Source organism: Lichenostomus cassidix, chromosome 2 (assembly GCF_008360975.1).
Source record: "Lichenostomus cassidix isolate B80296 chromosome 2, HeHo_3.0, whole genome shotgun sequence".
Classification (NCBI taxonomy): domain Eukaryota; kingdom Metazoa; phylum Chordata; class Aves; order Passeriformes; family Meliphagidae; genus Lichenostomus; species Lichenostomus cassidix.
This window is the reverse complement of record NC_139482.1, coordinates 16001061-16025390: the sequence shown is the minus strand read 5'-3', so window position 1 is coordinate 16025390 and position 24330 is coordinate 16001061. Positions and strand designations below refer to the sequence as shown.

The following is a 24330-nucleotide window of genomic DNA, read 5'->3' as shown; positions in this document are numbered from 1 at the left end:
GGAAAGATTTTCTATAAAATAATTGTATCAGATAACAGCAGCCTGTTGAACTTTGAGATAGTTTAGTTTGAAATTGCTGAATTAATGGATTCCAAGGTCTGCTAATAAATACTGTGCCAAGCCTGTCTTTTTAGTGTTGGCAAATGCATTAGCTCTCTCATCTCATCTCATCTTCACTTAAAAATTTTAATACAGCTAGAAGATTCTTGTTCAATGACTTAGTTTTTTGTTGTTTCCCTGTAATTAAAAAAAGTTTTAAAAAAAATCAGAATAACATGTTTAGTGACTTAGTGAAATATTACTGAACTTTACAATGACCAGCAGTTTCTAAAATCAATTTAAATTAATGAATGAATCATTAAAATGCTGATTCATAAGATGCTTCATGTTTTGCACTTGTGCAGATTCTTGAGAGTATGCCAATGACGGACAAAGTCGAAGAATTACTACAAGTAATAGGCCCATTCTATGAAATAGTAGAAGATAAAAAGAAAAGAGGATCTGACCTAACATCAGGTTCGGACAAATAACTTTTTTGTGTAACTTATTTTTACTACTAATAATCATAACTCAGTGGTTTTGGGGGCTTGTTTTCTGTAAATGATTTAAAAGCTAAATGTTGTATCTTTCTGTTCATTCTCTTTACCATATGGCAGTTCGAATGGAGAAAGTCTCTAAGTGTTTGGAAGGTAGGAATAATAAATTATGTGTAAATCCATCTTTTCCATTGTTTTTGTTCTGTAGGAACTTCCTGCTAACACTTACGACTTCTGGGCTTGCCACCTCATTTAGCTGGGTTTTGTTTTATTTTACTTTTGAGGTGATTAGTTCCAGGAAGCTGCATGTTTAGTCCTTGTCTACAGGCTTTTTTAGCTGTTGAATTAAGCCTCTGCCCGAAAAAAGGAGAGTATTAAAAGCAAAACAACTCTCCCAACCAAATCTGGTTTGTGCCGTTCCATTAAGAAAAGAAACAACTAATGTGTACTGATACATTCTGATGTAGCTGAGGAATATCAAACTGAATGCAGTTCTGATTACCCAGCTGTGTCATCTAATCTAAAATTTAAAAGATATTAATTATCAAACCCCATGCTTTTAAAATCATGTCTTCTCTAATACATACAAGTTTTCTGATGCTCAAGTTCATGAAGGGAGTATTTAAACATTTTAAATTAGTGATGGGTGGCAAACCTAGTGGTGTCACAGCTGCATAAAAATCAGTGTGTTGATTTTTATTTAGCAATACCATTGTGAGAATGTTTTGATCGTAACAGTTATTATGTTACAGGTAATGTGTTCATAAGGTTGTCATATCAGTTTTACAGTTGTTTAAATCTGGTTTAAAATGACATTTAAAAACTGAAATGCAACAGGGCAAAATTTGAAACCGTTTTTAAAATCTAAATCCGTTGCACAAATAAATTGTTTTAATGTCTTTAAGAAGTATGAGTCAACTGATTAAGTTGCCTTTTGTATGTGGCTTTTTTCTCCCCTACCTTAAAGGAACATGTTTTTTAAATCAAGCCTCAGAGAACTGAAATAGTTTTTCATTGTTTTCGGGGAAAAGTAATGGTAGAAGTTTTTACATGGCCATTTTGAAAGTGGGTGTGACCTTTTTCACAACTGAACTTGAGTATACTTCATGTGTGGGATGTAATAAGTTTGCCTGACAGCTGGATTGATGGGCAGCTTGTAAGAGTAGATTCAGGTCAGTGATCTGTGTGAGAAGGATTTACTTAGACTTGGTGTCTGTGGCACAGTGCCAGAAGCCACTTCTTAAAAAAAGTGACTTGCCTAGGTATGCAGAGAATCGTGGAAGACAAACTGTACCTGTTTCCATAACAAATGTAGCATACTTGTTTTTTAAAGAGGCAGCTTAAGCATAAGGCAGTGTAAGTTAAACAGAATAGCAGATATCAGCTTTTCCTTGTTCTGTCATTGTTGCAATAAATCTGGTGATATGTCATCATTCATACTGCTTACAGGTGCAACATCTGATTATGCCACAATAAATTAGGACAGAATTTTCACAAAGTCGCTTGTATGTTACAACTTTACCATTACATTTAAGGTTTTGAAACCCTTCTTTGGTGCTCTTACCACTTCCCTGATTAAAAGTGAAGCTGGAAATAATTGTTGTTGTTTACAGTAAAGATATCAAAATCTTTCACACAAGTATGGAAGCATGATTTACCTTCAGTCTCTCAAACAGACACTAAAGAATAGAACCAATGCACCCAAGTCTAAGATGATGTAGTCACTGGTGACAATACTGTTAAAAATTGTGTGAGTTTATTTTATTATTATATATTTCTTTCCTTGCCCCCAAGCCCCTACAGTCTTTAAATTCTGTTGTGGAAGGTATGTTTTTCAGGGGCAGGTATGTTCTGAAAACTGGGACCCTTGTCTTGATTACCTTGCTTCATACTGTACCCCCCATCTTCTGATCCATTCTGTTTTGAGTTTGCCTTCCATTCTTCCACCAAACTTTAATCTGTATGGAGATCATTATCTAATTGTTCAAGAACTGCATGCCACTACCTCAAAATCAACAGTTTCTTGAATTAGTGGAAGAGAACTCTCTGTAAGTTCAGTGTACATCAGTTATGGCTTGTGTATTATCTCTAGCAGATTGGCCTCAACAGAAAATACAGCCTTATAAAATTGAATTTCTACTCTTTCTGGTTTCATTGAAAATGTTACATACAAACAATTTAAATACTGCTTTTCTAATCAATAGAGCCTATGGCTTCTTTATAAAGACTACAGAAGTCTGACATGCCAGCATTGAAATAAATGACTTGTAGCATCTACTAGAAAACTAGGACAAACTTACTGGATCCATGGGTTACAAATATCCATACTTGAATGTGTTGGTAAAGAAAGAAAAATAGAGAATTCCCTCCAATAGGCTGAGCAAATCTGAGAGTTATTTTGAAAGCATGTAACCTGGGTAGTGTTTGGAAAGGTCATTCTGCAGCTGTGTGAGAAGCTCAACTTCTCTGGAAAGCTGTGTCAGTAGTCTCTTTCTGACAGGTATGAAGAGCTTCTTTACAGAAAATGTCATTGACAAATTATTTCTAGGTACATTAAATACTTGACATCAAAGAAGAAAGTGGCTCTTAGCTGACATAGCACTGCAGAAGGGAAGAGGTAACTCTTGCAGTGTTGTAGAAAGACTCTTGTTTATACCTGCTGGAAGCATAGAGGGACTGTCATATAAGGTGGATGGGTGCTTTAGAAGAGCAGCCTTTTAACTTTTTGCACGTGATAGTGAATGCACAAGAAATCTGGTATCTAAGACAATGTTAAAAAGGCAAAGAAGCTTCAAAACACCATTGCTCAGTAAATGTGAATTTTTTTGAATGGGCAATGAAGCTTTCTTATGTAATACCTGAAGAAGCCAAAGGTGGGCTAGGATTGGCACCCTGGTGATCTGATACGGGATGGAAAATATTGAGAATTTCAGAACCAGTTCATCCTTCAGAAGTTTCCCTGAGAAAGTTTGTGGATGTTTTCTTTTTTTTTCTGAACAAGAGAAAATCCAAAGCGGGGCAAGAAAATTGCTATCTGACAGGCCACACTAAGTTGACGTATCTGAACAACTAAGCAAAGTATCTGTAAATTCTTTAAAAGCTGTTCAGTGGAATTTTTCTGTGTAATCTTTCTGCTTTGTGATGAGGCATTTATTTTGTGCTAAAATGCTACCAAATAAAGATGACCCTTTGCCTGTATGCTGATTAGTAGTGGTGCTAGTAAGCCTTCGTGAAAACCAAGTGTTGCCTCCAGTAACAAGAAGTTAGGTATTGCAGAGGCTGTAGAAAGTTTCAGTGTTAAAATACTCTTAAGCTTTGGCTTGCTAAGGAGTGCTTCTCTCTCAAAAGCTTTGGTCCCAGCTGTGTTGCAGTTGCATCAGATGAAGGCCTGTTGAAGCAAGGTGATGTGTATTGCTGCACGATGGGTTTGGGCAGTGCTGGTGGCATTGTGGGCTGTTAAGGAGCCCATGCAGAGAATGGCAGAAGCTGGCCTGGCTCACAGGCAGACACAGCTGTTTAACAATTTGCTTGGTGTCTTCACCAAGACAACAATTGGTGTCTTCCTGCATTGGATATGGGAGCTAGGTTTAAAAGACAATACTCACTGAGATCTGTGTGCTTTTAGAACAAGCAAATACATGTAAACATTTGTATTTCGAAGGCACTAGTTAGTACAGGACGTAGGTCAGCTTTGAATAAAGTGAGCCTGTTCTTAATTATTACTTTCCAGGTAGAAATACTTTTCTTACTCTTAAAATACATATTTTCCAACCATCTTTCTTTAGATTGCATATGACTAGTTTATCTTTCCAAATAGTTTTGTTTTCTCAAAGACCTTCTCAGATTATTTTCAACATCCTCTGTTTACTTCATAAGCTCACTTTTTCATGGCTGTTTGACTTCAAAGATACTTGCTTAACAGATTTCCTTTCCTTACAGCTTTCTTCACTAGGATTTTTAAGGAACTCAATGTCTGTGAATCTTCTTAGTCATTCATAAGAAGGGGAAAAAGAGCTAAAATCCCTGTTGTTCTGAACTGCAGTGGTTTATTAGGTTGTTTTAGTGGCTGCACCACAGTGAGGAGTTGTATTGAGGCAGGAGGAGCTGCTGGGTGTATGGGTGAGTGAGGTTTTTAAAATCCGATCCTTTAAACTTTTCTCCCCTGCTAGTTTCCAGTGATAAATTAACAGGTATAATCAAGGTTACAGGTGATATTCAGAAAGGCTAATGTGAAACTTACTATACAAATATTTTTGTTAATATCTCAGTAGTTTATCCTTCAGAAGTGTCTAGAACATTCTCCTCAGTGTTTGCTGCAGGATGGGATTATTAAAGAAGATTAAGGGCTGGGCTGCCAAGTGCCAGTCAGTGGAGAGACCCAATGAGATGTGGATCAGTGTCTCAACAAGCCATGGCTTGTCCTGTTGTGATCTATACCTGGTTCAGGCTTTACACACCAAATCTGAGCCTCCTTTGTGACTCAACTTCAAGCCGATGGCTTTATGTCAGTGCTGTCTAACAGTGCTGGAAATTAGGGCAGAGCATCAGTGTAGCTCTAAGCCTGAGTATTTCAACAGCTCCCCTCTCATACAGAGTGGTAGAGAATATATTGCCACAGGGTGAACAGCAAAGGATCCAAATGTGAAAATGTAAGATTAAAAATTGTTTCCTTCTAAGTGGAGGGAGCTATGAGAAGATTTCTTTCATGAAAAAAAAAAAACCTTGACTGTATTGTGATTCATGCTGGGTTGAGTCAACACTAACAGTTTTGGTGCATAATTGGTTGTTGAATTTGGATTTTTTCCTTCCAGGCAGACAGGATTCTCTGCAAAAGGGAAAATAATTGTCAAAAGCTCTTCAGGTTTCATAATCTAGAAGATGTCCCCACTTACTATAAAATTCTGGTGTCTTATATTTTAGGTGTCTCATTGTAGTTAAGATCTGATGAAAGAACTGGAATCCATATTTCTCAGAAGTCTATTCTACAAAGATAAGCTACAAAGAAGCAGTAGATAGAGGTTTGGGAGGATGGGGAAGGACAGATGTAGGTAGTTGTATCTTGATTGCTGTCAGAAAAGTTCCTGGTGGACACAGACTGGTGTTTCATGTTTAACTTTGTATAGCAAAAATAATTAAGTATAGCCTTCAAGATGCATGGAAAAGCCATTTGTTTTACCTCTGAGGCTGTGTTTGATACGAGCTTTGTAAAAGGTAGTTTTACATAAAAAAGCCTTCAGCTGGTAGACTTGAAACAGATGGCAGGAGAATATAGTCTCGATATTATTTCCTTTTTGTTTGTTTTTTTTTCTTGTACAGGGCAAAACAATTTTTGTTTCAGGCTACAATATGTGACTCAGCAATGTGGCCTTGTTTTCAAGCATACTTCAGGGTTTTTTACAGGGTTTTGAGTTCACTGTGCTCATGTTTTATATTTTCTGGGACAAAACTGAAGAGTGTAATAATGTTCCTTCCTAGTTGCCATGCACAGTGGAAGTTCCAAATGATGACTGTATCTCTTCCACACAGAAGAGAGCTTAGCAAGTTTTGTTCCTCCCAGAGGGAAGTAGTACCAGACTTGGGGACATCCTGGATCCGTGAATGATCTTACTATGCTTGCAAGTTACAATAAATATCTAAGAAGCAGATTCTTCATGTTCATTCTCACCTGCTGGCTAAGGTGCTGACAGCAAGCTGGCAAAGCCTGGATCCATTGGTCTTGCTGCATGTGCACTGTGTAACTGAGCTTCATGTGCTTGTTGGCCCTGTGCTCTGGACGTCTGAGGGCCTTCTTGGAACTACCTGCCAGTGCTGGGAATGCCTGTGGAGCAGCTGCTGTTCTCCCTGGGCTTCTCTCTGCCCAGGCAGGTTGTCTCTACTGCAGAAGGCTGAGGAGTGTCAGGAAGGAGGGAAATGTATCCAAGTCAACCCCAAAACTTGGTATCCTTATTTACATGGCACATATTCTGAAAATTCAAGGGAAAAGGTACTGGTGATATGGATGGAGATGAGAAACTCCTTAGATACTGAAAAGTGTAAAGGTCTAGGATGACTAGTTATCCAAATACTGTACTTTCAAGTTAATATAAATGTCTGAGAAGTTGCTGTTTTCTGTGTTTGTTCTTATCCACAAATCATTGTTTTAATGTTTATTAATGGTAAATAAAGATGTGAGTATTGTTGATTACATTGTTTTATTAAATACAGTGGCATCTCTTTGAGTGTAACAGCTTGAAAAGCACATAAGCAGAGAGAGGAATGCTGATAAAACAAGGCTGTAGTGATTTGGAGTATATTGAGAGAAAAATAAAAATGAGAAGAAGCTTCTTTTTCTGTTAGAGTGAAGTTTAGGAAGACTAAACGCCAAGAAAAAAAAGAAAACTATATAGAGGAAGATGTGACTGCCCCAATATGTGTTCTTAGGGTATATATTTTTCCGAGAACTTGCACCTAATGCACTTAAATTTAAAAGAAATAAACCTTTAGTAATTAAAGTAACGAATTCTAGATTTTTCACTCAGTATTTCTGACAGACTTCTAAAATTTTTTTATTTGTGATGGCTGTTTGTTTGAGCAGTGTATAACAGATGTTACAGAGCAGTCTGGGCCCCTTGAAATTTTCTTTGTAGTGTCCTATATTAAAAAAGAATGCAAGGAAATGAGGGTATAGAAACTCTTGTTCAAGCTGAAGAGCTTATTGCTCTCAGATGCTTACGTGTACCCCTCGTGTCTCATGCAATCACTCCTTGCAGTATTTTGGTACATCAGTTTCAAAAAGGAGGTGGGGATTTGTGTAACCAAGTGTATTGGAAACAGCAGAACGTGGTTGCACAAACTTGGAATTGAAGCTGGGAGCCTACTTGGATCAGTAACAAGCATGAAACAGCAAGAGGTGATGGCAAGAAAATAATTATAGTTACCTGATTATCAAAACAATTTTGTACAGCATATAGGTCTCCTTGAGAGTTAACATAAGATCCCTATACAGGGTGATATAAATGTAGGTCATGGAAATAATCTTTGAGTGGCTAAGATTTTGCTCCTATTGAGCAGATAATAAAGTTAGGGTATTTTTCAAAAGCATGTAATTTTTATTAAACAGTGAGGGTGTACACAGCTAGCTAAATGTTTTATCACGTCTTTCATGTGTTGTTGTAGACTGGCTCCTGATCATTTTCAAAGCATGTGAGAGACTGTAGAACTTGTAGGAGGATGATACTGAGGTATGCTGAGCTAACCATCAGTACAGCTTCAGCAGTGCATGTTAATTTTGTATAAGAATTATGTGCCTCTTCATAAAACAAAAATACAAGGCATTTTAGAAAAACCTGCTAGGTGAGGTTCTTTTTGTAAAATGACCTTCAAGCTGGGGCAGATCTACAGAGACATTTAAGCTCTGAACTCCCATCTGGGTAACAAAAATGGCCTCTAAATATGTAGAGAGTTAGAAATCACATACTTTTGAGAAACTTAGCCCCAGTATACAGGTCATTGAGAAGAAATGCCTTTAAAGTGCTGCCTTTAAAGAAATACATTTAGAATGGCTTGTAGGAAACCTCTTAATAGAGCTGAGACTAGAAAACAAACATCTAGTGAAAGCTTGTAGAGAAGCTGCATGTCTGTTCTTCACATCCTTTCCATCTTGCCTTTTTTTCCATCAAATCTTATTTCTTTCTATTTCATGTTGTTACTGTTACACTGCTCCTACTATTTAGCATTAAAAAACCCCAAACCCACACTCCAGGCTTTTACAGAATAGAACTCCTTCTATGGCTACAGAGCAATACAGCTTTTATTTAAAAAACTGTCACAAATCTCACAGTTTGATATTGTATGTAGTGAGATGAAAGCAGTTAACCAAGAGGAATTCTATAGTCTCTAAACTAGGGCAACAGAAAAGGCTACTAACATTTTGCATCTGCAGTTGAAGTGAGTAAATGAAATAAAGGGGTGAGGGGTGGCTGGGTGGGATTAGCACAAACCAAGTAAGGCTTTAAAAGCTTGCTTAACTGGTGTCTTTCACATTAAAAAGATCCATTCATCAAGGAACAGCCATTAACCTACTAACAGGAGCTGTAGAAGTCACTGCTAGTTGGCTCTGTTTAGTCTTTAATCCTGTCACCCCCAGGATTACTCATAGTATCTGGTTCCTTAGCAGATACTCAGAGGAACAAGGAAGATGGCAGCAAAGTGTCATTTTACCATGTAGTAAAAGCAACTGGGGATGGACCTGATGAGGATAGCAGTGTAAGGGTTCTGAGAAAAAGCACACAGTCAATCCTGGCATTTCAGGTGGGCAGACTCTGTACAATGCTGTATTCTTCAGAGGCTGCATCAAAGCATTGCCTCTTTATGGTCTCTCACTGTTGCTAAGAATGACTTTGTGGAAGAAATATGATTCTGATGGATTTCAGGTATTCAGTTGTGCCATACCATAAACTTGTTATCATTGATATGTTCTCTCAGCTCTTCCTCTTCATTTAAATGTATGCGATGTAACACTTAGAATTTTCCCGAAATGAATAATCTCCTTACTGAAAGTAAGTGAAGAAAGAACATGCTTGAATGTTCAAAGACATTCCCTTCTAAAAGAAAAGACATAAATCTTAGGAAAAAGCTTATGGTATAGCTGGGGCTTTTTACTGTAGTATCTTTGGTAGGTTGAGGAGCTTTACAGTTTTTATTCGCCTTCGCAGCTCAATGTTCCTCCTGGTCTTGTCTTTCCTGTTTACTCCCACGGCTGGATAGGACACATGGATGATTGTGTCCCCACCCCCTTGTTGTTCAAAGGGAAGGGTGATGTGTGCCTTACCGTGCCAAGAGGGCTGTGTCTGTGCCTAATGCTCATGCTGTGATGACACAACTGCTGCCTTATCCATCTCATGCTGCTGCTTCTCAGAGAAACATCTTGAGAACTGGGATTCACAATTAATAAAATACACTTGTGAGAAATAAATTGGGATTATGTTGGGATTTCTCTTTCGTGAAACAAATTTCCTTGCAAATAACAAGTGTCCTTCAATGAGGAGAAAATGAGCAGGTGCTTCTATTCCTGCTGAATAAAGACAGACAATTGCTTTTCCAATTCTCATTTTACGGATTTTTTAAAATCTCCAGATAAGATATGGATTAAATCAATCCAAAACACTGATGAAGGGTGTCCACAGAAACATTACTTTGCAATAAAACTAAGTGAACATAATACTTAACGTATTCATTGTTACTATACAATAAGCTATTTTACCTTTTTTTCTTTTTAGAGTTGTGGATAAGCTTGGAAACTAGAGAAATGTGGGAAGGCTCTTCATTGGAAGGTTAAAGTAGAAAAAAGCCTTAGCTTTAAATTACCATGCAGCAGAGAAAGTAGTGAAGCTGGTTTGGCAACTCCAGTGTAATTGGATATTATTTTGCTGTTTGATGTTAAGCCTAAATGTAAGAATAAATCTTCCAAGGTTCTTACAAGGGAATGTAGAAATTATGCAAATGAAATGCTGTGGTAACAATTAGAACAGTCAGATTTCTGCCTTGGAGCCAACATGTTAACTGTGCAAGTGTCTCACAGAAACTGTCCCCTCTTTGTACCTTTATACTCTGTCCTTACATATGAGGCTAAAATGATGATCAGGATGTATTTGACAATATTTTTTTTTACAGGAGGGAGTAGAATTGTTCTTTATATACTCCATATTTTTAAAGAATCTTTACCTTGCAATGCTTTGTAAAGTCACAGTAAATTGTTTGTGGTCCTTGGAGTGATCAAAGATGTGGAAAACAAGGATTTAGCAGTTATTTTGTCTATTTTGAGATTTGGGGGTTTTTATATTTGTGAAAAAATGCTCAGTGGATATATTAATTTCATCAACTTTTTCATTAAAATCAGAGAACTTACGTGTCCTTTGCTAGGTAAACATCTGTATAAATGTGAGTCTTCTCACCATGTTTTACATCTGCCTAAATTACAGCAGAAGATGTGTGGGATATTGTATTTACCTTCTTCAGAACTCTGTTATTCTCATAATTGAATAGAATGTTTCAAGATTTGCCTTTGAACTGTGAGGAGTTTTGAAGCATTTCAGCCCAAAAGGGAAATTCTGTTAAAACACTGACTTCTGGGTTTAAAAGAACATGGCCACATCAGTCCCAGCTACAGCTGTAACCCAAATACAGTAATGGGCTTGGTCTGAGACTCCTGAAAGTGGCTGCAGAATCTCTTCCCTGGGGGCTCTCAGAGTCCTTGAGAATATCTGCACCAGCAGTTAGGCACTCAGTGATGGGCACAAAAGAGGAACATTAAACCAATTAATAAAGAGCTTACAAAAATAAGCTGCCATTCTTTGGTACATCTTCTAATACGGAAATTCTTTTGTAGAACTGTGACTGATAGTTTTGGGTGTGGTGGTGTGTGTTTGTTTCTTTTAAAATATCTCTTTTTTTCATTGCTTTTTTTCTTAGACCTTAGTAATGTTATGAACTCCACTCCAAATATAAAGGCTGTAAATGGAAAAGCTGAAAGCAGTGATAGTGGAGCAGAATCAGAAGAAGAAGGGCTTCGTGAAGAGGAAGAAAAAGAACTGCAGATAAATGGAAAGGGTAAGTTTTCTGGACCATTGTCTCTCCCAGAGTTATTCTTAGCCACGTAAGTGGCAGAAAATCCCAAAGCATCATGAATGTTGTACTTTTTCAAGAGAATTAGATGCAAATACATGTGAATGCATATGTGAAAAATGTCTGTGTTTCAACTTAGGCTGTAAGAATTAAAATTAGTTCAAATTTGTAAGCTAAACCATACGATTTTTTACTTGCCTAGCAAGTTCTGTCAGGTTTTCTAAACATCTATACCCTGCATTGTTTTGATTTTTGTTACCAGTGCTTTTTTGTAAGAGCTGTGAATGGCTAGATGACCTGTAAGAGTAGAATTGAAAATTACTATTTTTTCTTCAGAGAAAATAAAACTTTCAGTGAGATCCATTTAGAGGGTCTATAAAGAATTGGATGCTGAAATAACAGCATCTAGTGAAAACCAAATGAAATTACATATTTAGAATTCTGTACAGATGTCCTCCAAGGACATTAGGATTATTATTTAGTTTAGCAGAGAGACCTACTTTGGATTTAGTTACTTATGTTTTAAGTATCTGCTCTTTATGCAAATTAAATTTTGTATTTATGCTTTTCACAAAAACTGAACAATCCACACAAATAGGAACCTAGGAGTATTTACATGTTTTTTTCTGCAGATACATTATACATACAGTCTATTAGCAAGCCAGCTACTTGAAGAAATATGTTTTGAGCTATTAGCTGAAGAGGTTTCTCTTTACAAAGTTTTTTTTTCTTTTACAGATTATAAAACTGTGAAACCCGAATCAGCAGCTGCTAAGGATTTGGAAGGTATTGTTAGTAATGGCTGTTACAAGGACAGCTTTATCCCAGATATGCAGAATGGCATCCCGACCAAATCTGCCTTGAATGGCTTGAACCCAGAGGAAGAAACAAATAAAATGGAGCCAAGCCTAGAAATAGCTCATAATGCTGCTCACCAAGGTATTATCCTTCCAAGACCATGTTTTCATTTGCAAATGTTTTTCATGAAAAATATTCTTTTCTTTAAAGCCTAATCCTGAGATTCAGAGACTAGCAATGGTGTCCTTCAGTTGCAGAAATGTGAACACAGAATACTGAAAAAAAACCCCAACCAAACTCATTCCAATTTAAAATAAGACTTTCTTTTACTATCTCCTTCAGAAAGAGAGATGAATTTAGAGACAGAGAGGCCCAAACCCACAGAAACAGAATTGTTTTCTTTTAATATTATGCTACCTATGGAAATACTATTTGCTTTTGGAAGTGAATTTGTGGTAAAACAAAAATCACTTTTATCTGATTTATTGTTCTGAAAAGCTGAACATATTTTAAATGCCAGTTTGTTGAAACTGAGATCTAAATATATCATTTTAACACTAGCATAACCTTAGGCAAAACTGCTTTATACAGAGCTTAGGAAGGAGAGGTTAGTGAAAAAGACAAAATGAAAATTTATAATGCAGAAACATCAATACAAGGTATAGTTTTCCCACTGTTAAATGTTTTATATAATTCCTAGATTAATATAGCATCTTTATTCAGAATGTACATTTAGAATGACAGTGCTAGATAGAAGGGTCATGAATTGATGCTCACCTACACATTTTAACTCATTGCTCTACTCTTTGCCAGGGTTGGCTCAACTGGCTCACATTTACAAAGCATGTGTGCTATCCCCCTTCCCCTGCAGGTGCAAGTGAAGAGAATACTGAAGAGATCTCAGCTGCTCAGCACTTAACCAGTGATTCAGACAGTGAAGTTTATTGTGACTCTATGGAGCAGCTTGGACTAGAAGAGGTAGGGGTTTAGTATTCCTGCATGTATTTTGAAGCTGGTATGCCTATTTTTTAATAGATTCCTCTCGATCAGATAAATGTGGACATGCAGAGGTGAATGAATGAAGTAGTTCATGCATGCTGTTCTTCTGTTTGAACTATAGGGATTTGTTCCCTTTATCAGTATTTTACAACTTGGTTACTGCTGATCTAAAAGCCTTGAAGCTCTCAGACAATTTATGTGAGGAGAAGGTTTCAAAAACAACAATTCAAAGAAACAATTGTCAAAAAAAAAAAACCAGTGCAAAGAAACAAAGGTGTTCCCACAAATTAGTTTAGGTCTCATAACATATGTAAGGACCACAATTCAGCTGTTTCTAAAGAATGGGAAGTATCTTGGTAAAAATTCACTTTATGCTTGCTTTTTTTTCTGACCTGTTGAATTCTGCATTTGTTTCTTAATAAGGAATAAGTAAAGAGTAAGCCTTGGCAGGTGGCCTGTAGGCCAGTGCCTACAAGTGGCCTAGGTCTGAAGAAGTGGGAGATAAGGAGGATTTCTGTGTTGTCTTGTATTCTCTTCTGTCATAATGTACATCTCTGACTTTCTTACAAAGGTAAGCACCAACTGTGCTGCTGTAGTTTTGACTGAATTTGTGCTCCTGCTCATTATGACTCATAACTGTAGTCTTAGTTGCCTTACTGGCCTAGACCTCCTTCAGAGGCCCAGTTGAAGTGTGGGCTTTGTAGATTTTACTCAGACACCTCATTTCCTGATTCTGGAGAGGAGTATGTGAATGGTGCCTGGGATCAGAAAGGCCAGTAAGCACTCTAATATTGCATCATTCTCTTGTCTAGCTCTTTACTGAGTATGTAGGGAATTCATTTTAACAAATCAAAATTCTGCCCAGTAATGAAGCATGTTGGGAAATGTAATTTGATAGAAGTGCTGCAAGCTATCTTATCTAGCTGATTTCCCAATCTTGTGTATCGCTCAAGCTTGTTTGAGATTCTTTAATTGAAGTGGGTGGATAATTTGTCAGAGTGTCCCAACCTGCATGAGAAAAGTTCTAGTTTTGCACAAAATAACAAATGTTTAGGTATAGATAAAAAAATAAACAAGTAGAACTACAGGTGAATCAATTAAAACTAGAAGAGGTTCACTTAAAGAAATAAATACAGCTGTTTATTGGAAAAGATGTAGCAAGCACTTTGCCCTTCAGTTCTGACGATCCAGAGCTGCAATTTGACAAATTTGGGCAGCAGTTTCCATTTCTCTGCCCCTCCTTTTGGTTATGTTGTCTTCTCCATGGAGTTATTTTTTGGCTGACTGAGGTCCCCAGTCTGCTTCAGCATATCCTTGTGCAAGGGCCTGTCCTTGCCCTGTGCCAAGGGCTGCTTGAACTGTCCACCCTAAGACAGTCCTGGTGCAGAACTCAAACAGCACCTGTGTCACCCTGTTTTTTAATGTCCTCCTGCAGTACCACCAGTTTGAAGTGAAAAGTTGACAGAATACTCTGCCTTTCTTTTGTTTGCTGGGAGGTATAGGGTGCAGCCAAGCTGTTTTTAACAGGCTGATGATAAGCAGTGTGCTCTGTTTGCCATGAATGTAAGCACTGCCTACCCAAGGTTGCTGACAGAATGGGACTTCTGACTGTGACTCCCAAATTCAAATTCAAGTGAAGAGACCATTTCACTGTCTAGGAAGCAAAGCCTGTTTTACAGAGGAAAATTTAATTTTTTCAGACCTTAATGTTCTATTTTAGTAATTATTGAGTATTACTGTATGTTGGAAATGTCTAAGGTAATTCCTGTGGTAACACTGTTGTGAGATTTGCCTGAAATGCCTTCTCAATCTGGAAATGACATTTAGACAATGTATATTCTACAGGAAAATAACTGCTGCCCTTAAAAGAAAAGTCTTAATTCTGGGCAAAGTATTTTCTTAATGTGAAAGTAAAAATGATATTTTTACCTTTTTAATGTTTAACTGTCATATTTTACAGAATTTAATTACTTCCTAATGTTAATTTGTAGCCCTTGGAGATCATCACATCAGCTAAAGGATCTTTAAAGCATTCATCCCATTTCTTGGATGTAGATCACAGTCTTCCATTAGAAAATACGGATTTGCCAAGGCGCACTTGCATGACTTATGGGAATCTCCCACCTGGAAATACTGGAGAGGGAGTAGCTGAAGAACAAGGTGAAGTCAAATGTGGAGGAGAAGATGGCAAAGCCAGTAATGGGGGTCCTCACAAGGAGAAAAAAGGTGGAGAAAAAGCAGATTTCTACAGTGTCAGAAGAGGGAGAGGTACTGTGACTCTGCATTTATGTTCCCCTCTCTCCTCACTGCCTGAGAAGCACTTGTGAATACTGTCCAGTGGGACAGTCATGTGTATAGTGCTTCTGTCCTTCACAATAAAAAGAGATAACAAAATGCTAATTATAAGTGGGTAACTTATACTCCAGCTGCTGCTTACGGTACCTGGGTTTTCAGAAATGTAATCCTCAAAAGCAGTTTGTGCCTGAGAAGAGTTTCTTCAGAAGTTACATATTTATTGTTAAATACATATGCATTTTTATCTCTCTGGATGTTTATTTGAAACCATGGAATGCCTGGGAAAGGTATCAGTGACGCATTGTTTTGTATGTAAGTGGAATGCTAGCCACACCTTTGAGTGATCCTGATACTGTCAATTAGGATTCTGAAAACTTAATGATTCTTAATCATCTAATAGCACAGATGTTCAATTTATGTTGGACCTCTGCTCTTTTTAATTCTGTAATACTTCTAATACTGTCACCTGTGAGCAGCACCATATTCCAGTGGTATAGTAAGTCAAGGATAAGATTAGTTTTTCTTGTACAAAACAAAAAAAGGCAGAAAGTATTGTATTTATATATAGCATGCCTTTTTGTATGGCATCTATAAGAAATTGGATGAAAAAATTAAAAAGAAAATCCAAATCAAACATTTATGTTGTAAACTGTTATAAAGAACATACTATAATTGACTATCTCTCTTGTTTTACTGAAGTTTGCTACTTACAGGCAGAAACATGACAGGCTAGTGGTAGTTGTATCTAGTTTAAGGGAGTATTGTAGATTTCAAATAATTATCTTTTCTCATCACTGTATTCCAGTGATCATTGTTTTCTAGCTGGAAACTTTGCTAAGCTTAAAACACATACTAAGACAGATCTTACTTTCTTACTTTTTGCTAGGGCAGAATTTACTACTGAATTTAACTGGTTGTGAATCGCTTTTTCTAAATGTTTTTGCAGTTTTAAGAATCTGAATGATACTATCACACTGAGGCTGTACAGAAGCATTTCAGGTGACATTTCAGTGACCTCTCAGTGCTGCTGAACTGTTAAACGTTTTCAGTAGAGTTGCAGCCCATTCTGTGTTTTGTGTTTCTGTTTTCCCTCCTTCAAAACAGGGCACAGACTTCAGCCTTTAGGAGATGGTTCCCAGGGTGGCCAGATGGGCAGTGGAGGGGATGGTGAGCGCTGGGGGTCTGACAGAGGCCCCCGAGGAAGCCTCAATGAGCAGATTGCAGTGGTGCTGATGCGGCTGCAGGAGGACATGCAGAATGTCCTGCAGAGGCTGCATATGCTGGAGGCTGTTGCAGCATCACAGGTACTATTCTTTGGACTTAGTTGATCACCTTTTATTAAATGTCCTTGGATATTTCTGTGGTTTTTCATATTAAAATTCCATACAATATTTTCTTAAACTGTGAAGACATTTCAGTTATCTTCTGTAGTTCAGTCCAAGTTAAAATTTCCTACTGGTACCTACTCTTAGGAGCACAATTCAGGACTCTGGTACATTTCAGCAAAGCCATGCATTTTGACTTAGAAATGAACTATATATTGTTAAACTGATTTCTGATCAGATTAGTTTTGGCCATAGTTATTGATACACATTACACAGTCTCTATACGGAGACTCCTTAATTAATGTTAGTAGTACATGATCCCAGAGAATTCAGAATTTTTTCAAAGAAATTATCTTAAGTTTTTAGATGGTAAATGTTTGCAGGCAGAACTCCTGATTCTATTTTTCAGTTAGCAAAAGACTTAATTGTTCATAGCTTTCTTTCTTCATGAAGCAATCCTCTTTTATTGGAATTGTACATCATGTCCTCGTCCAGGCAGTTGAACTCTTAAACAAGTGAAGATATGTATCAATACAGTGTTTCTTTTTCCTTCTGTTTCAATGGAAATACTATATTCTTGGGGAGGATAGAAGATGTTGTTAATATAGTTGAACCAGCAAACTGAAAATGTTTGGGTTTGTTTGACTTGCTGATATATTTTGATCTGCATGAGAATAAGCAAGCTGTACAAGCAATATCCTATGGGATGCACATACTCCAAATCTAAGGCAGTCAGGGAAAAGGATTTATAAAAACCATGATTTTGCTGCATCACACATATTCAAGAATCTAATGTTTGATTAAATACAGATTGATTTTCTTTCTTTGCCTGAGCAATATATGAAGAAGTACTAGAAAATCCTTTCCCAGCAGTTCATGCTGTGCTTGTTGCCCTCACCTAAGGAGAAGCAGAAGCTTCTGTTTCATGCTTACATAAATTAGGGAGGACCTAGAAAACCAGCTGCTCTGCTTTTGTGGAAGTACCACAACAGTGTATGGGAATAGTCTTGAAAAGTTTCAGGTACTTCCATTTTCAGGATTGTCCAGAAGATACAGAACAGAGTATTCTCCTTCCTTTACAGTGCTAGACATGCCTGTAGCTGTAGCCCAGGGCAAACTAAAACAGTGCACTTGATCTTTGTATAGACTGGTGCTGAGACATGCAATCATGCAAATTAAACTACTGGGATTTCTGCTCTGGGTTGGAACTGGGACTGGACCAGAGTTTAGAAAGCTGAAATTACAAGTTGAGCAGGGGAGCCTTCAAAAAGTGTTAAGAGGTCCAGGAAGTGACACAGATTCATTTTCTAAGATACAGAGATGTGATAAAATTACTGGAATAGTGGAAACATGAGAGGTAAGTAAGCAGCTATGTGGTGAAAGGGGGGGGATCATATGGGGGTGGTTATGTGCATTAAACTGTGGTATATACAGATTGCAAAGCCATCACAAGATGAGAAACCTCATATTCTTATTTTGTGAAGCAGAAAAATTTTAATTGTAGTTTCCTTTTTTATACTTACCAGCCTTTGTTTGTATTTAAAGGCAAAATCTGCAACACTACAGTCAAATTACCAGCCTGCCTCCTCTGTCAAGGTAAAATACTGTTTTTACTATCTGTAAAAAGTGTGTACTGTGAAAAAAGATGAACTGAATATTTTATCTCTAGCCCTTGTATGTGCTTTTTGTATTGTCTCTTCTTTGACTAGGAGATAAAAAATAATCTGTCTGAGGAAATTACTTGATAGATTAATCTTCTGGTCTTAGTATTATTTTCTGATATGGTACTATAGCATTTGAAAGGAGGAGAAGTATACTGGTGGTATTCAATATGTGCACACAGATTGCTGACTGGAATTTTTTTCTGTTTTCCGTAGAAACCATCATGGTGGCCCTTTGAAATTTCTCCTGGGATTTTAGCTTTTGCTATTGTATGGCCATTTATTGCCCAGTGGTTGGTACATGTGTATCTCCAAAGAAAGCGAAGGTAAAGATGTGCATTCAATAGGACACATACACTGTTTCTACCTGTTTAAACCAATAGGTAGTGAATTCCTGTTATTTAGACAGGGCATAAAATTATTCGCCTTGAAAGTTTCTCACTGTAAGAAATTATTGGTTAATTTGACTTTATATGAAGTATGCTTTATGTGTGGCAATTTATGTTAAATCTATGAAATGTGATGTAGGATAAATAATTTCGAGCATACACAAGTGGGTGAGGCTGGATAGCTTGGAAATGTCCCCATGACATTCTTTGGTCCTCTCACTCTTCATATCCTCTTGAACCATTTTCACTGCTTCTAGACTCTCTAGTCCCCTTGTGCCATGAGAATTTTTCTTCCTATCACATCCTTTGTAGAGTGCCATCTGTCACCTATATTTAACATCTACTAGCACCTTGCTACAGTATTTTTGTAACAACTACCTTGACTTCCTTCAGGTGAAGGACAGTTGTACTCTGATCTTGCCTTTTCTCAGTTCTCTAAGCACCAGAAGATCAAGCCAGTGTTCTCTAGTTGCTTTCTGCTTACTTCAGCCTCACACCTGATTTTGTTAGCTTAGTATGCTCTTGGCTTTAACATTTTTTTCCTCTGTCAGTCAGTAGAACGTTTACATGTGTGTGGATCTTAAGAGAATCAGCTAAAATTGTTCCAGCTTTTCGATATTTGCTAGTTTTCTAGTGGTAAGTCACAGAAACACAGTGGTTGAAGTTCAGAGGGGGCTCTGCAGGTCATCTGGTCCAAGTGTTCCTGCTCAACCAAGGACACTTTGAGGCTGATTGTCAAGGACTGTATACAGGCAGCTTTTGAATATCTGCAAAGAGGGAGACTCCACCACCTCCCTGAGCAACCTGTGCCAGTGTTTCTCTCTCCTCAGAAATTCTCCAGTCCTGTAATCATCTTTGTGGCTCTCTGTTGGACTCTCTCCAGTTTATCCATGTCTCTCAGGTAGTCAGAAGCAGACAGAGCACTACAGGTGTAGCCTCTCCAGTGCTGAGTAGAGGTAGGATCAGCTCCCTCACCCTGTTGGAAGGGATAATGCAGCCCCTGATACCACTGGCCTTTGCTGCAAGGGCACATTGCTGGCTCATTTCAACGTGGTGTCCACCAGGATACCCAGATCCATTTCTGCCAAGCTGTCTCCCAGCTGGGCAGGCCCCAGCACATACTGCTGCCTGGAGATGTTTCTCCAAACAGTGCTGGACTCTGCACTTCCCCTTATGGTACTTCATGAGGTTCCTGTTAGCCCATTTTTCCAGCCGGTTGTGGTCCCTCTGGATGGCAGCTCCACCCTCTGGCATATCAGCCACTCCCAGTTTTGTGTAATCTGCAGCTTTGCTGAGAGTGCACTCTGCCCCATCATCCAGGACATTGCTTAAGGTGTTAAACAGGACTGGTCTCAGTAGGGACCCCTGGCATTCACCACTAATTACTGGCCTCCATCTACACTCCTGTCACTGATCACCACTCTCTGGGCCCAGCCCATGGATTTGTAAACAATACAGCACCCACAAAGGCTGCAAATCTGCCAGGGAGTTCCCCTGGCTCAGAGCTGTCAGCAGCAGCATCCATGTTGCTGCACTGTCTGATGAAACCAGAGATTGCACTACTAAGGCTTTCAAGCAGTTACAAACATTTTGCTCATTCTTTGCACTAGCAAATGGAAATTTCCCCTTGTCAGCAAGGACAAAGTTGGGGCTTTTTAAATCAAAACAATTTTTTTAGTATTTTACTGAAGCTGCTGTGAACTTTAGCATTTTGCTAATTGCTCCTGCATGGCTGTGTTCTCTCCCTCTCTCTCTGAACAGTGCTGTTCTTGAAAACCGTTTTTGATCATCTGTCCTGACCTGTGTAGCACCCCCAGTCAATTCACAGGTTCAGTCAGAAATCAGTTTTTAGAAAAGTACCCTTTCCAGCAATATTTCTAGTATATTGTCCTAGTGATTCAGAGCTTCAATGAATAAACACACAGTACATTACTTTGAGGTTGGATTTGTCAGGCTTCAGTTTTCATACATTGGATTTTCACATATCTTTATGTAGTTGACAAAGAGCCTCTTTGTCAACTACAAAGATGTCTCTTCCATGGGTACGTTTTTGCTATCACCAGGTCATCTCATGATCTCTTGCTTAAACAAAACAAATGGAGCAACTGGAATCTCAGTTTAAAATTGTTTCCCAGTTGTAAGATGATTCTTGTGGCCCTTTCCCAAATGCTTCCATTTTTCAACATTCTTTTGGAGTTCTGGACACCAGGATTTGTACCAGTGGTAATACTGTGTCAGTGTGAAACACAGAGATAGCAGAGCCCCATGTTTTGCTTACTCATTCATGGATTGTTTGGAGATGAACTTCAACAACTGAAGAAGGTTCTGTCTTTAGCTTTTCTGTCTGTTTCTGAAGAAGTCTACTCATAGCCAGAATTTAAGGACTGTGTGCTTCTGCAGCACGTTTCTATCTGGAGTTCCATCTCCTTTAGCAATGCGTAGGAAGCTGATCAAGTACGCTCAGCGAGAAAACGGAATTGCAAAACAAGTCCTGCTCTCCTGTCCTGTTGCCAGTTTCAGCATGTGCTCTGCTAAGGTGTGCAAGCTATTAGGCAACAGCTGTACACAGTGCCTGTATTGACCATGTCCCACGTCTGTGTACTTTTGGTTTTAAACTACATGACCTGTCCTGCAGCAGAAACCACAAGTCTCTGCCACCGCGCAAAGTTCTCTCACCTCCAGCAGTGGAGCTGTAATTTTAAACTCTTTTGCACAGTGAAGCAAATTCCATGGAACTGGTGGAGGGACAGCCTTCTGCAATCAAGAACTTTGTGTTTAGCTCTTGTCCCTGGGCAGGGGTAGCTCAGCTTCCTCCCAGCACCCCACTGTACAGCACCTCTTAACCTGTGCCCTGTTCCTTTCTGGGGAATTTAATGCTGAAAATCAGGGTACTTATATTGGAGCCTTCCCCTGAAGAAGGCTTGCAAACCTGAATCCTAAGGGCCCTAAACCCAGATAGAAATATATTTGTAAAATACTTGAGAGTTGTCGAGATTCAGCTCATGATTTTAGAACCCTCTCATTGCATGTTTTTTGGAGTCATGGGGAAAACAGCTTGTAAGTGTTGCTCTGCTGAGCCAGCACACCACTGATGTGGGGTCAGGGATTGTTCTGAGGAATTCCATCTGCAGTTCTAAATTCTTAGTGAATTTTCTACTCCTTGGTGTAAGAGGGCAAATGTTCAGGTATCTTGAGGCTGTGTTATGTTTTATTGCAATGGAAGTCTTTCACATATAACCTTAATTGATTTGTTTGTTTAGACAAATGAAAAATCATCTCATATGTACAGGTACATTAAACTATTTGTTTCCTGTTCTAGAAAACTGAACTGAGAATTCATGACTATACATAAGGACTTCTAGGAGAAGATAGCCCTGGGAAGCAAAGGAAGTCTGAATTCTCATAGAATCTCAGAATTTGGAATGATCTTCCTTATGTTACAGTAATATTTTGTACTATCTTTGAGCTAAACATTTAAGGACTAATATTATTGAAACTTGAATGATTCATAGCTCCTAGGTTACAAATAAATTTAGTAATTCCATCCTCAAAACCATATGAACATTAATTATTTTGGAATGTGCTTGTGGATGGGCCTTCAGTAATTACTGGCCTTGCTGATGGCAGTTGATGAAGAGGATAACATCTCTATAAAAGAATTAGTGAAAAAATATGTAAAACTGTCACTTTAACATGAAATAATTTTACAATTCCAACATCCCTGCCTGTTTTTCCACAGGGTTACATAGTACCAGGTGAAAGCTCTAATAAAGTATGAATTCAATACATTGTAAGCTGTTGGAAAAATACAGTATAGCTCTGAAGAATTCAACTTATTTTTGCTGCTAAACCAGTGTGGGGCAATTTCCATATAAATTGGTTAGAAATGAAGTTGAATCCTTCACTTATCCTGTAAAATTGTAAAGAAGGTTTGGGAATTTGTATATATCCTGAAGGTTAGAGCCATTAATAACAGGGGGACTGTCAAATACAAGTTTGGAAACAGTGTGTGGTACAAGTGATCCATGTGAAGAGGCTGCACCTTATCTTTTTAACTTTGATAATTGTATTCTTGTTGATAACGGCTTATTTTAACTGAAATGCATAGTTTAGGCACAAGGTGCTTTAAAATGAGATGAAAACTAGCTCTGTAAGTGTATCTCTAAGCTTTTAAAAAGCTCAGTGCACTCTAAGTTTTCTGTTGGCAGTTTATGTTAAAGTAAGATTTAATCTATTGTGGATTTTCCCCAAGTCACATAATGAAAAATATCAATTCTGGTATGTCTCTCTTATCCTTCTACTTCCTCTCAAAAAAACCTTCTCAGCTAATTTTGAAGCTGATTTTTTTTTCCCGACAGAGTATTTATTAACCAATATACAGATAGAGGTACAACCTTGTGAAATTTACTTGACTGAAGCATGCTTTACACTTAATTTTAAAATAAATTAATATATAAGTTGTCTAAATCTCTGGAAAATGCAAATGCACTAAAATTAGATATGACAGAAAACTTACAGTTTGCTATGAATAATTATATCACAACATAATCTGTGATTAAACTCTGAATCTTCAGAAATTTCACCATTATTGATGTGCTTTCATTTTCCACCTGGACTACATCCTACAAATAATTTTTTAGGAGAGTTTTTTTGTCCTTCCTGAAAACCTTTTATAGTTTGGAAAACATTTTTCATACAAGCAATACTGTATAAAAATGTAATCACAGAATTTAATGTTAGTTTTACCAGGGAAATTTTAATCCTGTTTTTTAGTTATGTGCAGATTTTTTTTAGTTACTTTTCCCCTCTTCTGATATTCTTATTGTAAAGCTGAATTAAAAAATAAAATAGTTGTAACCTCTTTGAAGACTGCTGTAACAAGCAGATAGTTTCATGTGCCAGAGATGAGTTTTGGCATGAGATGTACTGAAAACTCAGGTTTGAACAAAGCTTATCCTGGAAGGGAAGTTCTGCTGTGACCTGAAGCCATTGTGCCAGAGCTTGAAGTTCCTAAAGTGACTGATTTCTTATCAAGAGATAGAAATCCAACAGGAAGGAGACTCTAGCTTGAAGGTCACATGAAAACCCCAGCCTCCTGAAGCAGCATGTCTTCTGCCAGGACAAAGCACCCTGGAGTGCCTCCCCCAGCTCAGAACTGTGTCACTTGTAGGGGTCGAGCTTTTAGAGATGGGACAGACATTCCCAAAGGTACTTCACTGTTAACTTCCCCCTGAAATAAATGTAGGCTTGTACTATCCTTGTTATTTATTCATGTTTCAATAAATCAATCCCTTAATACTTTGTATTTGACCTTGAACTTCATGTTTACTAAATGGTGTACATTGGATGCTGTGACTACACAGAAGAGCCTGCTGGCTGTACCATGAAGAATCAGTCAACCTCAAAGTTGTAATACAGAACAATATCACTTCAACAATTCTCTTGTAACTCGGACTCACCATAAGTTGAAAAAATTCCTAGTATGGTATCTTAAAGGTAAGGAAAATTGATTTTTTAAAAATCTGGCCAGGTGCAGAGACAGAGGTTTGATGTAGAGGCAGTAGCATAGGCAGAGGGTTGGAGCTCAGACCTGGGATACATAGTTTCAGGAGGGCTGGGAGCTGAATCAATTCTGCATAGCACTGGAAAGGGCCAGACCCAGCCCAAAACTGCACTTGTGAAGCAAACATCAAGCTGGTTTCCTGCAGCAAATCAAGCTTCACCA

The 24330-nt window shown here is 38.0% G+C and overlaps 1 protein-coding gene across 3 annotated transcripts in view; it reads left to right on the top strand.

Annotated features, from left to right (window-relative positions):
- ACBD5 (acyl-CoA binding domain containing 5) overlaps positions 1-23910 on the top strand; it is a 30283-nt gene extending 6373 nt beyond the window's left edge. For 2 of the 3 annotated variants that reach the window (XM_085050464.1, XM_085050467.1), the window contains 10 exons: positions 405-516; positions 657-689; positions 10986-11123; positions 11877-12077; positions 12808-12914; positions 14927-15203; positions 16335-16534; positions 18101-18151; positions 18433-18542; positions 21925-23910. In XM_085050464.1, coding sequence (XP_084906590.1) covers positions 405-516; positions 657-689; positions 10986-11123; positions 11877-12077; positions 12808-12914; positions 14927-15203; positions 16335-16534; positions 18101-18151; positions 18433-18542; positions 21925-21937 — 1242 coding nt within the window. In that variant the 3' untranslated portion in view covers positions 21938-23910. The remainder of the gene's footprint in view (positions 1-404; positions 517-656; positions 690-10985; positions 11124-11876; positions 12078-12807; positions 12915-14926; positions 15204-16334; positions 16535-18100; positions 18152-18432; positions 18543-21924) is intronic. The other variant, XM_085050466.1, reaches the window with a different exon arrangement.
- Positions 23911-24330: the final 420 nt, after the last annotated feature.